Source organism: Schistocerca piceifrons, chromosome 4 (assembly GCF_021461385.2).
Source record: "Schistocerca piceifrons isolate TAMUIC-IGC-003096 chromosome 4, iqSchPice1.1, whole genome shotgun sequence".
Taxonomy (NCBI): domain Eukaryota; kingdom Metazoa; phylum Arthropoda; class Insecta; order Orthoptera; family Acrididae; genus Schistocerca; species Schistocerca piceifrons.
This window is the reverse complement of record NC_060141.1, coordinates 84,204,878-84,221,118: the sequence shown is the minus strand read 5'-3', so window position 1 is coordinate 84,221,118 and position 16,241 is coordinate 84,204,878. Positions and strand designations below refer to the sequence as shown.

Genomic DNA, 16,241 nt, shown 5'->3' with positions numbered 1-16,241 from the left:
CTTTGTTTAGCAACTCTGCTTATGCAGCACTGTCGTCGATGGTATTTCCATTGACATCGCGCAGAGATGGCGTTGATTGGGTCTTGTAGCTAGCATACTTCAAGTACGGCCATAATCTCTTAGGATTTTCTGCCAGGTTTCGAGACAAAGTTTCGTTGTGAAAACCTTCGAGAACTGGTGCTGTGTCATAGAGATAACATATACTGAGGCCTGAGCACGTGAGGAATTTATGCTTTCGTGTGAAATATTAGCGCAAGAGGAAGTGTAAGTCAAATAGTAAAATTCCACGAGGTTGTTGAGCATACGTTTCATTATCTTGTCTTGGAGATTATATTAATCCGCGTCGTGCCGATTGGTTCAAATGGCTCTGAGCACTATGGGACTTAACATCTTAGGTCATCAGTCCCCTAGAACTTAGAATTACTTAAACCTAACTAACCTAAGGACATCACACACATCCATGCCCGAGGCAGGATTCGAACCTGCGGCCGTAGCAGTCCCGCGGTTCCGGACTGCCGCGCCTGGAACCGCACGGCCACCGCGGCCGGCGCGTCGTGCCGATTGTTCGCGCCTCTTGTCCAGAAACGGAATGTCACTAAGCAGTTATGAACTGTGCGCATCAGAACAAAAATATACTTGTGTTGTTGTGATGTTCAGTTTGAAGACTAATTTCCTGCACCTCTCCATCCTTCTCTGTCCTGTGGAAACGTCTTCCTCTCCGAGTGACTGCTGCAATCCAGATGTATTTGTATCTGTTTACTGTATTCGCTTCTTAGTCGCCTACAGTTTTTACCCAGTATAAAACTGATGATTTTTTGATAGGTCCTATCAGCTGATATCAGCTGATCCTCTTCTTTCAGTCAAGTTATACCACAACTTTCTTCTCTCCCTATTTATATTCAGAACTTTCTCATTACTTACGCAACCCACCCACCTGATCTTTAGTATTCTTGTGTGGAACCATGTTTTAAAAGCTTCCGTTCTCTTCTTGTCTGATACGGTTATCAGCCATGTGTCACTTCCATTCATGGCTACACTTCAGACAAATGCCTTCAAAAAAGCCTCCCTAACACTTAGAATTTTATTCGAACAAATTTTTCTTCTTCAAAAATACTTTTCTTCCCATTGTCACCCTACATTTTGTATCGTCTCTACTTCGGCCACCTTCAGTTATTTTACTACCCAAACAGCAAAGCTCATCTGCTGCTTTTAGTGTCTCGTAGTCTCACCTAGTTCCTTAGCATCGCCTGGTTTATATCAACTACATTCCATTACGCTTGTTTTGCTTTATTGATTTTCATCCTGTATCCTCCTTTAACGACACTGTCCAATCTGTTCAACTGCTCCTTCAAGTCCTTTATTGTCTCTCACAGAATTACAATGTCGCCGGCAAACCTCAAAGTTTTTACTTCTTCTCTCTGTACTTTAATTCCTTCTCCGCATTTTTCTTTGGTTACCTTTACTGCCTGCTCCATGTGCAGATCGAATAACACCGTGAATATGTTCCAATTCTGTTTCCACTCCCTTCTCAACTACTGCTTACAGCTGCCGTCTGTTTCCTGCACATAGACTATGCGGCTGGTCCCGGCGGAGGTTCGAGTCCTCCCTTGGGCATGGGTGCTTGTGTTTGTCCTTAGGATAATTTAGGTTACGTAGTGTGTACGCTTAGGGACTGATGACCTTAGCAGTGAAGTCCCATAAGATTTCACACAAATTTGAACATTTTTCTTTCTTTTTTTTTTTTTTTTTTTTTTTTTTTTTTTTTTTTGCACAAGATATAATTTACCCCTGCTACCTTCAGAATTTCGAGGAGTGTATGCTGGTCAACGATGCTGAAATATTTCTCTAAGTTTGCAAATGCTGTTAACGTAGGTATGCCTTTCTTTAACCTATCTTCTAAGACTAGTCGTAGGGTCAGTATTTTCTCGCGTTTTCTTACATATCTCCGAAACCCTAACAGATCACACTTACACATTGCAAAACTGTACTTGTCATGTAACACGAACAATGGAAACCAACAAGGCAACAATTACAGTACAAATAACAGTATAACAGTGCAGCCCACATTTACATTTGTTTCTTCTAGTCTCAATAGACAAAAAGTTTTTGCACAGCTTCAAGTGAGTAATTTCTATGCCTACCTGTGCCTCTAACGTGAACGCACGCTGTTTTTGGTGAGTGTGTTGCTGCAGATCCAGGTATGTGGATATTACAAACACCGATCAACATCATTTATGACAAAGTGTGTGCAACCTTGTAGGCACTCTTATTTACGTCTGGATCACTTACAATCTGAGACCTCGAATTCTACCTATTGAAGCTAATACGAACAAAAACCACAAGGTCAGCAAGTTTGTAGAGTCCGTCTTTCAGGCAAGTACACAAACTAAATTTCAGCATGACTATGCACGGCCACATGTAACACAAAATGTGCGAGCGTTTCTGAAGTACGACGGGTCCCATGCTTTATTGGTCTTCACATTCGCCTAACATATCGACCATCACAAATGTCCGGGGTATAGTGACAGCTTTTCAATTCGGTCCTGCAGCACACACTGATGATGTTTCGGTGAGATTTCTCAGGAACACATTCAGGCCTATTTTGGTTTCGTACCATGGCGGTCAGAAGTTGACTTTGCAAGCACGGTGGCTCGACAAAGAATTCGGAAAGTCGGAGGTCTGTCTCTACACTACTGGCCATTAAAATTGCTATACCACGAAGATGACGTGCTACAGACGCGAAATTTAACCGACAGTAAGAACATGCTGTGCTATGCAAATGATTAGCTTTTCAGAGCATTCACACAAGGTTGACGCCGGTGGCGACACCTACAATGTGCTGACATGAGGAAAGTTTCCAACCGATTTCTCATACACAAACAGCAGTTGACCGGCGTTGCCTGGTGAAACGTTGTTTTGATGCCTCGTGTAAGGAGGAGAAATGCGTACCATCACGCTTCCGACTTTGATAAAGGTCGGATTGTAGCCTATTGCGATTACGGTTTATCGTATCGCGACATTGCTGCTCGCTTTGATCGACATCCAATGACTGTTAGCAGAATATGGAATCGGTGGGTTCAGGGGGGTTTTACGGAACGCCGTGCTGAATCACAACAGCCTCGTATCACTAGCAGTCTAGATGACAGGCATCTTATCCGCATGGCTGTAACGGATCGTGCAGCCACGTCTCGATCCCTGAGTCAACAGATGGGGACGTTTGCAAGACAACCACCATCTGCACGAACAGTTCGATGACGTTCGCAGCAGCATGGACTATCAGCTCGGAGACCATGGCTGCGGTTACCCTTGACGCTGCATCACAGACAGGAGCGCCTTCGATGGTGTACTCAACGGCGAACCTGGGTGCACCAATGGCATAACGTTATTTTTTCGGATGAATCCTTTTTTGGCGACATCGCGGTGAACGCACATTGGAAGCGTGTATTCGTCATCGCCATACTGGCGTATCACCCGGCGTGATGGTATGGGGTGGCATTGGTTACACGTCTCGGTCACCTCTTATCGCATTGACGACACTTTGAACAGTGGAAGTTACATTTAAGATGTATTACAACTCGTGGCTCTACCCTTCATTCGATCTCTGCCAAACCCTACATTTCACCAGATAATGCACGACCGCATGTTGCAGGTCCTGTACGGGCCTTTCTGGATACAGAAAATGTTCGACTGCTGGCCTGGCCAGCACATTCTCCAGATCCTTTACCAATTGAAAACGTGTGGTCAATGGTGGCCGAGCAACTGGCTCGTCACAATTCGCCAGTCAGTACTCTTGATGAACTGTGGTATCGTGTTGAAGCTGAATGGGCAGCTGTACACGCCACACAAGCTCTGTTTGACTCAATGCCCAGGCGTATCAAGGCCGTTATTACGGCCAGAGGTGGTTGTTCTCGGGATCTATGCACCCAAATTGCGTGAAAATGTAATCACATGTCAGTTCTAGTATAATATATTTGTCCAATGAATACCCGTTTATCATCTGCATTTCTTCTTGGTGTAGCAGTTTTAATGGCCAGTAGTGTATATCTGCATATATACTCCGCAACCAGTAGTGCATTGCGTGGAAGAGAACACCTTGTAATAACACGAGGTTTGGATGCAAGATGGTAGGGAGGTACTTGCATTGGTCCTTTGTGCCAACCAGAATGACGAGATAAGCCAGAGAATGCCACGAAAACATTCCCTAGACCAAAACGCAATCAGGGTGTTTGCTTTCAGATGTTTCACGCCATATATGCCAATGGCCATCTGTCGATGGAGCGTAAAACATGATTCATCTGAAAAGGCCACCTATCACCACTCAGTGGACGTCTTGTTGCGGTATTCGTGCGCAAATCCCAACCGTCGTCGGGGATGAAGAGGAGTGAGCAGGTGTGCATGAACCAGGCGCCAGCTGCAGAGGCCCATACACAACAATGTCCACTGAACGGTCGGTGAGGAGACGCTGTTGGTAGCCCCTTGGTTCATCTGGACGGTCAATTGCTCAAAAGTTGCACGTTTATTCGCCCGTACACATCTCCGCAGCCGTTGTTCACCTTTGTCGTCTATTGTCTGTGATGCACCACAGTTGCCATGCACGCTATACTTTAACCACGGCGGCACGTGAACATTTTACACAGTTAGCCATTTTGGAAAAGCTCCCCCTCCTCCCCCCCCCCCCCCCCCGGCGCAAAACCAATGATCATGCCCTTTCGGACGTCATGCAAACAGCTCCGTTTACGCATTATGACAACGACTGGACTATTTTCCGCAGTAATCATTTAAAGCCGGTTCTTGAAACTTTGTTAACAGACTGAAATGATAATTAAATCGACATCCTAGGTGCAAACAGGCGTTGATATACACTCCTGGAAATTGAAATAAGAACACCGTGAATTCATTGTCCCAGGAAGGAGAAACTTTATTGACACATTCCTGGGGTCAGATACATCACATGATCACACTGACAGAACCACAGGCACATAGACACAGGCAACAGAGCATGCACAATGTCGGCACTAGTACAGTGTATATCCACCTTTCGCAGCAATGCAGGCTGCTATTCTCCCATGGAGACGATCGTAGAGATGCTGGATGTAGTCCTGTGGAACGGCTTGCCATGCCATTTCCACCTGGCGCCTCAGTTGGACCAGCGTTCGTGCTGGACGTGCAGACCGCGTGAGACGACGCTTCATCCAGTCCCAAACATGCTCAATGGGTGACAGATCCGGAGATCTTGCTGGCCAGGGTAGTTGACTTACACCTTCTAGAGCACGTTGGGGGGCACGGGATACATGCGGACGTGCGTTGTCCTGTTGGAACAGCAAGTTCCCTTGCCGGTCTAGGAATGGTAGAACGATGGGTTCGATGACGGTTTGGATGTACCGTGCACTATTCAGTGTCCCCTCGACGATCACCAGTGGTGTACGGCCAGTGTAGGAGATCGCTCCCCACACCATGATGCCGGGTGTTGGCCCTGTGTGCCTCGGTCGTATGCAGTCCTGATTGTGGCGCTCACCTGCACCAAGGCAGAAGCGACTCTCATCGCTGAAGACGACACGTCTCCATTCGTCCCTCCATTCACGCCTGTCGCGACACCACTGGAGGCGGGGTGCACGATGTTGGGGCGTGAGCGGAAGACGGCCTAACGGTGTGCGGGACCGTAGCCCAGCTTCATGGAGACGGTTGCGAATGGTCCTCGCCGATACCCCAGGAGCAACAGTGTCCCTAATTTGCTGGGAAGTGGCGGTGCGGTCCCCTACGGCACTGCGTACGATCCTACGGTCTTGGCGTGCATCCGTGCGTCGCTGCGGTCCGGTCCCAGGTCGACGGGCACGTGCACCTTCCGCCGACCACTGGCGACAACATCGATGTACTGTGGAGACCTCACGCCCCACGTGTTGAGCAATTCGGCGGTACGTCCACCCGGCCTCCCGCATGCCCACTATACGCCCTCGCTCAAAGTCCGTCAGCTGCACATACGGTTCACGTCCTCGCTGTCGCGGCATGCTACCAGTGTTAAAGACTGCGATGGAGCTCCGTATGCCACGGCAAACTGGCTGACACTGACGGCGGCGGTGCACAAATGCTGCGCAGCTAGCGCCATTCGACGGCCAACACCGCGGTTCCTGGTGTGTCCGCTGTGCCGTGCGTGTGATCATTGCTTGTACAGCCCTCTCGCAGTGTCCGGAGCAAGTATGGTGGGTCTGACACACCGGTGTCAATGTGTTCTTTTTTCCATTTCCAGGAGTGTACATCATTGGGGACATGTTGAAAATATGTGCCCCGACCGGGACTCGAACCCCGGATCTCCTGCTTACATGGCAGACGCTCTGTCCATGATTTTTTATAATTGTTCTCATTTTTGTTCGATTTTGTTTGCTGCATCTGAGCCACTGAGGGCACAGAGCATAGTGCTACTGCAGGTACTTATCCCTTGCACGCTCCCCTTGAGACCCACATTCCCAACATGTCCACATCACTACATTCGTAGTGCACGTAATAGATGTTTGCCCATCACACTCGTTACATACTCGTGGCAGATTAATCTACGATGTCCCATACGAGTTGGGGCATAGCGTGTGCGTTTGCACAAGGTCAGTGGCCGGTTAGCCATTTTTTAACTATATATGAAGGCAGTATCTGTTCCCGAAAGAACAGATACCATTGATGACCGTGCAGCTTCTCTAGAATGAAATGATAATTAAATCGACGCCCTAACAAAAACAGGCGTTGATATACATCATCGGATTTTTGTAACTTTTTGCATTTAGGGTGCATGAAGTTCAGAACTCAAATACCGGTTTCCCAAACCAGTTCGAAGCAACTCTCAAAAATTCTCGAGACAATCGATTATGAAATATTCCTAGGACCTTTAATTCTTCGAAGTTAAGGCAATTTTGGCGATTGACCGCGTGACTTGTTCGGCTGTGGTGGGGATATTTAGATAATCAGCAGATTGGTGGTTCGAATTTCGCGATGGTCAATTTTTTTCGTCTCTAAGGTTTCCGTACATCAACCGGTAAAAACAGAACCCTTATAGGGTCACTTTGTTGTCCGTATTTCTGTCTGTCCGTCTGTCAAGACACCTTTTTCCTCAGGAACACGTATCAAGTTGAAACATATGCCACATACTAAGGTCTATGGTGCCTTTACAGTGTAAAACATTTAAGCTTCTATGTCAATACAGTACGAATGAATGGCCATTTCTGTTGCATATTTTAATAACTTGACAGTATCAATATCGATAACATTCAAAAATCGCCAAATTTCTCCATTCCCGGGATGAATGACTTATACGGAACCCTCGGTGCGTGAGTCCTACTAGCACTTATTTGGAGTTCTGTTTTTCGCTCAGTTCAAATATCTGTATCTTTTACATATCAAAATCATCAAATATATGGTAATTAACACATATTTAATCATCATTTGTATGAAAAATATATATCTTCTTGTTTCAAATTATATTTGGTTCAAATGGCTCTGAGCACTATGGGACTTAACATCTGAGCTCATCAGTCCCCTAGAACTTGGAACTACTTAAACCTAACTAACCTAAGCACATCACACATATCCACGCCCGAGGCAGGATTCGAATCTGTGACCGTAGCGGTCGCGCGGTTCCAGACTGAAGCGCCTAGAACCGCTCGGCCACAACGGCCGGCTCAAATATTTTTCACGCAAGGTTCTAGTTAGCATTGGAAATAGAAATTGTTTATTATCGATATTTTATAAAAGATTGTTGATCAAATCTGTTCAAATTTTTAAAAATTACAAATTTATTAGCAACCTTTTTATAAAATATCGGTAATTAAGAACTTATATTTGCAATGAAAACTGGGATTTTACATGGAATACGTAAGTAGAAAAAAAGACGTGCATTTTTTACAAAAAAAATGATTAGATATGCGTTAATTAGCATATATTTGATGAATTTTATGTTTAAATAGTGTAGATATAAGAAATGAACGAAAAAAATAAAACGAAAAATAGACTATAATGAGATTCGAACCAGCTATGTATTACCTGATCACCATCCCCGTACACAACCGAATGATCCCTGCGTACTGGTGATTTCCCTAAATCGTTTCAGCAAATGCCGGGATAGTTCCTTTGAAAGGGCACGGCCGATTTCCTTCCCATCCTTCCTTACTCCGAGCTTGTGCTCCGTCTCTAATAACCTCGCTATCGACGGGACGTTACATACTAATCTCCTCCTACTCCTGCGTCCTGTCACCAGATTTACTAAAAGTAAATTAAAATTCCTCGAAGAATTTCAAAGGCAGTTTGGTCGGGTATTTTTGAGAGCAGATACTAACAAAGAGATAGAGGGGCTGGCCAGTACTTAGCTCAGTACAGCCAATAGGTACACAAAACAGAACAGAAAATTTGCGTGTCCTAGCTTTCGGAACTTTGTTCCTTCGTCAGAGAGGGGAAAAAGGGGGAAGACGGGAAAGTGAATTCAGTTATTCACAACCCAGGTTATAAAGCAACAGGGGAAAGGTAAACAGGGAGGGTAGCAAAGATGGAAGCATGGGTGTCAGAGGGAAGCCAAAGATATTCTACTGTAAGTACTGTGCCAGCTTCAAACCAAAGAGGATGCATACAGAAGTAAAGAGGTATATACAGGGTGTTTCAAAAATGACCGGTATATTTGAAACGGCAATAAAACCTAAACGACCAGCGATAGAAATACACCGTTTGTTGCAATATGCTTGGGACAACAGTACATTTTCAGGCGGACAAACTTTCGAAATTACAGTAGTTACAATTTTCAACAACAGATGGCGCTGCAAGTGATGTGTGCTGTTCACAACGTGCAAGTGTGCTGTAGACAACATGGTTTATTCCTTAGAACAGAGGATTTTTCTGGTGTTGGAATTCCACCGCCTAGAACACAGTGTTGTTGCAACAAGACGAAGTTTTCAACGGAGGTATAATGTAACCAAAGGACCGAAAAGCGATACAATAAAGGATCTGTTTGAAAAATTTCAACGGACTGGGAAAGTGACGGATGAACATGCTGGAAAGGTAGGGCGACCGCGTACGGCAACCACAGAGGGCAACGCGCAGCTAGTGCAGCAGGTGATCCAACAGCGGCCTCGGGTTTCCGTTCGCCGTGTTGCAGCTGCGGTCCAAATGACGCCAATGTCCACGTATCGTCTCATGCGCCAGAGTTTACACCTCTATCCATACAAAATTCAAACGCGGCAACCCCTCAGCGCCGCTACCATTGCTGCACGAGAGACATTCGCTAACGATATAGTGCACAGGATTGATGACGGCGTTATGTGGGCAGCATTTGGTTTACTGACGAAGCTTATTTTTACCTGGACGGCTTCGTCAATAAACAGAACTGGCGCATATGGGGAACCGAAAAGCCCCATGTTGCAGTCCCATCGTCCCTGTATCCTCAAAAAGTACTGGTCTGGGCCGCCATTTCTTCCAAAATAATCATTGGCCCATTTTTCAGATCCGAAACGATTACTACATCACGCTATTTGGACATTCTTCGTGAATTTGTGGCGGTACAAACTGCCTTAGACGACACTGCGAACACCTCGTGGTTTATGCAAGATGGTGCCCGGCCACATCGCACGGCCGACGTCTTTAATTTCCTGAATGAATATTTCGATGATCGTGTGATTGCTTTGGGCTATCCGAAACATACAGGAGGCGGCGTGGATTGGCCTCCCTATTCGCTAGACATGAACCCCTGTGACCTCTTTCTGTGGGGACACTTGAAAGACCAGGTGTACCGCCAGAATCCAGAAACAATTGAACAGCTGAAGCAGTACATCTCATCTACATGTGAAGCCATTCCGCCAGACATGTTGTCAAAGGTTTCGGGTAATTTCATTCAGAGACTACGCCATATTATTGCTACGCATGGTGGATATGTGGAAAATATCGTACTATAGAGTTTCCCAGACCGCAGCGCCATCTGTTGTTGAAAATTGTAACTACTGTAATTTCGAAGGTTTGTCTGCCTGAAAATGTACTGTTGTCCCAAGCATATTGCAACAAACGGTTAATTTCTATCGCTGCTCGTTTAGTTTTTATTGCCGTTTCAAATATACCGGTCATTTTTGAAACACCCTGTAGTATAAACTATGTAGGATGAAAAGTTACGTGAACGGCTAAAGAGGAAAGGGAAAGAGGAGAAGACAGAAGAGTAAATGGGAGTGAGGTTGGTTAACGTAGGCTCAGTCCAGGCGGATGGCGGGATGAAAGGATGTGTTGGAGTGCAAGCTCCCATCTCCGCAGTTCCGAGGGACTGGTGTTGGATGGGAGACGCCAAATGGGACGCACGGTGTAGCAGGTTCCTAGGTCCCTAGAATTATGCTGGAGGGCATGCTCCGCTACTGGGTATTGGACATCTCCTAGGCGGAAAGTTCGTTTGTGCCCGTTCATGCGCTCAGCCAGTTTAGTTGTCGCCATACCAATGTAAAAGGCTATGCAGTGCAGGCATGTCAGCTGATAAATGACATGTGTTGTCTCACATGTGGCCCTGCCTTGAATTGTGTATGTTTTACTATTAGTGGGGCTGGAGTAGGTGGTTGTGGGGGGATGCATGGAGCAGTTTTTGCAGTGGGGTCGGTTACAGGGGTAGGAACCGCTGGGTAGAGAAGGTGGCCTGGGAATATTGTAGGGTTTGACAAGGATGTTACGGAGGTTAGGGGGGCGACGAAAGGCAACTCTGGGTGGTGTGGGGAGGATATTGACAACGTATGATCTCATTTCAGGGCTTGACTGGTCAGGGATATGACTTTCTCAAGTTTACCTTTCCCCTGTTGCTTCGTAACCTGGGTTGTGAGTAACTGAATCCACTTTCCCTTCTTCCCCTTTTTCCCCTCTCTCCTCCCTGATGAAGGAACAAAGTTCCGAAAGTTAGGATACGTAAATTTTCTGCTCTGTTTTGTGTATCTATCGGCTGTACTGAGCTGAGGTAAGTACTGGCCAGCCCCTCTATCTCTTTGTTAGTATTTGTTTCACAACTTTACACGAGATTTTTCATTAATCATTTTGGAGAGCGCCATCGAACTCCTTTGGGAAATTGTTATTTGAGTTTCGAACTTCACGTACCATAAATACAAAACGTTACAAAAATCCGATTGGCAGGCGGGCCCCTTGTGAGTATCGAGCACTGTGTCCCTTCTCGAAACAGAGCTGGGCTCCGGGCTTCCCCGGGTCAGCGTCGCATGTGGCCCTGAGAGAGGGACCTGGAATGGTCAACTCACCTGTGCGGAAGCACACCAAGGTGAGCAGTGCAGACGCCAGCAGCTGGAAGTGCCTGGAGGCCGCCATCTCTCCCCCGCGCGACTGTGTGGACTGGCAGAGTGGCAGGGTCCGACGCTTCCTCTTATCTACGGAGCGAGAGACGCCCGCAGATTACGAACGAGAGCTCAGGTAGCTACCTTCAGCAGCTCGCGGGCGGATGTCACCGGTAGCACCCGCGCTGAAGCCCCTTTCACGAGGAAGGTGTCTCCTTATCTGATATCGCTAATCCATTTCACTGAATTACGAATATGACTTCCCCGCTCAACTGATAACGTGGCGTGGCGTGTTCCTGTGATAATGCCGCTTGCTTTCAGTGATGATTAACAAGGGCAAATGTGCCAATTCAGGTAAAAAAACCCGATCTAAAATTACGCTGTCAAATGTGTTTTGAGTAGAAATGCGTACTACCAAAACGAAGATTCGGTAGTTTTGGCACAGTACATAAACGAAGTAGTAAATGGTACGATTACCGGTAGTATCTGTAGCATTGGTAGAGAAAGAAACAAATGAATGTGTGAGACACAAACTTGGAGTCTACATCTACATCCATACTCCGCAAGCCACCTGACGGTGTATGGCGGAGGGTACCTTGAGTACCTCTATCGGTTCTCCCTTCTATTCCAGTCTCGTATTATTCGTGCAAAGAAAGATTGTCGGTATGCCTCTGTGTGGGGCCGAGTCTCTCTGATTTTATCCTCATGGTCTTTTCGCGAGATATACGTAGGAGGGAGCAAATATACTGCTTGATTCCTCGGTGAAGGTACGTTCTCGAAACTTCATCAAAAGCCCGTACCGAGCTACTGAGTGTCTCTCCTGCAGAGTCTTCCACTGGAGTCTATCTATCATCTCCGTAACGCTTTCGCGATTACTAAATGATCCTGTAATGAAGCGCGCTGCTGTCCGTTGGATCTTCTCTATCTCTTCTATCAACCCTATCTGGTATGAATCCCACACTGGTGAGCAGTATTCAAGCAGGGGGCGAAAAGGTGTACTGTAACCTACTTCCTTTGTTTTCGGATTGCATTTCCTTAGGATTCTCCAATGAATCTCAGTCTGGCATCTGCTTTACCGACGATCAACTTTATATGATCATTCCATTTTAAATCACTCCTAATGCGTACTCCCAGATAATTTATGGAATTAACTGCTTCCAGTTGCTGACCTGCTATATTGTAGTTAAATGATAAGGGATCTTTCTTTCTATGTATTCGCAGCACATTACACTTGTCTACATTGAGATTCAATTGCCATTCCCTGCACCATGCGTCAATTCGGTGCAGATTCTCCTGCATTTCAGTACAATTTTCCATTGTTACAACCTCTCGATATACCACAGCATCATCCGCAAAAAGCCTCAGTGAACTTCCGATGTTATCCACAAGGTCATTTATGTATATTGTGAATAGCAACGGTCCTACGACACTCCCCTGCGGCACACCTGAAATCACTCTTTCTTCGGAAGACTTCTCTCCATTGAGAATGACATGCTGCGTTCTGTTATCTAGGAACTCTTCAATCCAATCACACAGTTGGTGTGAGAGTCCATATGCTCTTACTTTGTTCATTAAACGACTGTAGGGAACTGTATCGAACGCTTGCAGAAGTCAAGAAACACGGCATCTACCTGGGAACCCGGGTCTATGGCCCTCTGAGTCTCGTGGACGAATAGCGCGAGCTGGGTTTCACACGATCGTCTTTTTCGAAACCCATGCTGATTCCTACAGAGTAGATTTCTAGTCTCTCTATGGGACTGAGAGGAATGAAATGCACAAACATGAAATTAATGTATTGTGTTGTAGATACAGCACAATTTATTTGTTTAACTACAAAAATTACAGATTACTGAGTTACAAGCTCAAAATCACAACTATTCCCAGTCCAGAGTAACTTGAAAACCAGCTGGTGCGCATCCCACAGAGAAATCGAATCAGCTGCGAAGGCTGTCGTTGGCCAGAAGGTTAATACCGGTTGTGGAGCGCATTCACATATGGAAACTTATCATCACTCTTCTTCTTCTTCTTCTTCTTCTTCTTCTTCTTCTTCTTTATTGTCATTTCATTCCCTCGTCCTCCGCTTCTCTACCATCAGTGAATAAAAGAACATAGATGTAGTCTAGTTTTTTAAAAGGATGGGCTACATACTGATTTCCTCTAGTCTGGATGCATTCACTGATTCCATTCGGAACGGTGTCATAAAGCCATCGTATCCTCTCCTGGTGCAAGCTGACACACAACTCCCTTATACAATTGTTACTGGCGCTGCGGCGGAGTTCCCATAGGATGTAGCCTCACATTTGTTGTTTCGAGGTCAGACCTGGAGAGCTTGCTGACCATAGGAGTACCTCAGCATCTGCAGACAGTTCATAGAGATAAATGCCATGTGTGGAAAATATTGTTCTGTTGAAAAATGGCACCACGATATTGTCACACAAGTAACACTCGAGGACGCAGGATGTCTGTGACGTACCATTGTGCTGTCAGAGTTCCCTCAGTCAGTGTCACCCACGACCTGAAGTCATATCCGATAGTTCCTCACAACATGACACCAGGAGTGATACTCCCATGCCTCTATGTAACATTGGAGAAATGGGACCTCTCCCCAGGAAACCGCCCTACTCACCGATGAGCCACCATTCATAAACAGTCCAAGGATTTCTCCTTGGCGGGATGACTGTTACGGGGTGCACTCAGGCTTGTGATGCCAATTCCGGAACTTCTTGACCGAGTAGTAGCTGCTCCACGGCCTGGAAAGTCTGCAAAACGGGATGGAGAGCGGTCTGATTACCATACACCGCTCCATACCGCATCCGCGTGACGCCAATACGCACGGCGGCCGCGGCGACCGGTAGACATCCCTTGGGGCTTCACTGCCTGGACGAGGAGCGCGTAAATATACCCTAGCAGGTTTGGTAACAACACCAATCACGAACAACACTAATTCACTCTGGTGGCCATTCTATTTGCCGCAGAGAATTCCAACTCTTAATTATTTACACAACCGCTGATGGTGTGTACGTGTACAAAGTTAGATTGACATCCTACCACGTCTTCTGGGTGCTTTCCTTTTTTGTCAGACGATGTAAATTACTTAAAAGGCGCTTTTAATTGATAATATTGAATATAACATATAGGAAAAGTGTGACATTTAAAAACAAAGTGTGAGTAGGTTAAACTGAACACTATACTGTATTACACATCACTATAACTTGATGCGGCATACCAGCATTTGGGAGGAGAAACGAGAAGAGTGAACAGTTGGTCTTTTGCGGTAGTTTAAGTGTTTATGCAGTACTTGTTTCAGTTCGTGGGAGAGTAGTTGATAGGGTGGCTGCGCACCAGGATTTGTGGTGAGTGGGGAAACAGTTCTTTTTTCCTTTTTTTTACATAATTAGAATCGCACACCGTTCAGTGTCAGTCCATTGCGTATTCCATATCCTTGCAAAATACAAATTGCATTTTAAAAGTAATAAAAATTAGTTAATCGCGTAGCTTCTGAACTTTTATGCAACCAAAGCAATTACTTTTGATGCAAGTACGGTTTGCACGCACAAACATTTTAAAAACTCTATGTGGTTATTGTTGCTATTTTCTACTAAATAGAAACTTTTTCATCACGATTAAAAGCAACAGTTGCCTGCTATTACTGATAAATGCGAAGGTTGTTTATGAATAGCAGAAACATGTTTTATATAAGCTTGACAGAGTACTGAAGCGGTGTTTGATACGTTTTTCTTTCGTATTTATTTTTTTATTGTTACCTTTTTCAAGTAAATTGCGTTTTCTAACGTTATATTATAAATGTGTACGCTTTTCTTTATTTTTCCTACAACATCCCTCTGTTTCACGTTTACAGATTAACAATTTTCGAATAAAGCCTGAATTAAATATTGACAGCTTTAATTTTGCTTCAAATGCTGCTCATTTTTAAGTAACAGACAGGAGGACAATATCTAGAACAAAAATGTTCTGTAGGTACGCTGCTAGTTATATATCCTCACTTAGTTTCCAAATGCTTCGCCAATTCCAGTTATTGGGTTGGGTTGGGTTGTTTGGGGAAAGAGACCGAACAGCAAGGTCATCAGTCTCGTCGGATTAGGGAAGGACAGGGAAGGAAGTCGGCCGTGCCCTGTCAAAGGAACCATCCTGACATGCCTGGAGCGATTTAGGGAAATCACAGAAAACCTAAATCAGGATGGCCGGACATGGGCATGATCTGTCATCCTCCCGAATGCGACTCCAGTTTACTAACCACTGCGCCACACCGCTCAGTGCCCATGGTCGTGGGGACTCTGGTAAGACACTGATCGTGTTGACAAACAAAGCGATCGAAAAAATGTAACGCCTGATAGGAATGCAACACACGTAACTTACAGATAATGCAGTTAAGACCTTATGTGACCAAGGCTATTAGGAAAACTACCGTTGTTTACCAGTAATTTATGATAATCTATGGTAGCCTACGGTAGTTCTATAAAACTAGTTTTGAGATACATCTGCCAGTGGCATAAGAGCATCTAACTACCTACCCCCCCCCCCCCAAAAAAAAAAATATTGCCTCGCGGAGTGGCCGCGTGGTTTGAGGTGCCTTGTCACAGATTGCTCGGCCCCTCCCGCCAGAGGTTCGAGTCCTCCCTCAGGCATGGGTGAGTGTGTGTTGCTCTTAGCATAAGTTAATGGGTGTGTGTTGCTCTTAGCATAAGTGTAAGTCTAGGGACCGATGACCTCAGCAGTTTGGTCCTTAGGAATTCACACACATTTGAAGATGTGACAAAAAAATATTCGCCATCCCAATTTGCATCTGGACACATCAATTCAGTATCGCTCCGAAGAAAACAAGAACATACACTACTGGCCATTAAAATTGCTACACCACGAAGGTGACTTGCTACAGACGCGAAAATTAACCGTCAGGAAGAAGATGCTGCGATATGCAAATGATTAGCTTTTCAGAGCATTCACACAAGG

General features: G+C 45.5%; 1 protein-coding gene across 1 annotated transcript in view; it reads right to left on the bottom strand.

Annotated features, from left to right (window-relative positions):
- Positions 1–11,304, bottom strand: part of LOC124795617 (trypsin-3-like) — a 145,637-nt gene extending 134,333 nt beyond the window's left edge. The window contains exon 1 of the mRNA XM_047259689.1: positions 11,238–11,304. Within this exon, the coding sequence (XP_047115645.1) occupies positions 11,238–11,304 (67 nt within the window). The remainder of the gene's footprint in view (positions 1–11,237) is intronic.
- Between the last annotated feature and the right edge of the window lie 4,937 nt (positions 11,305–16,241).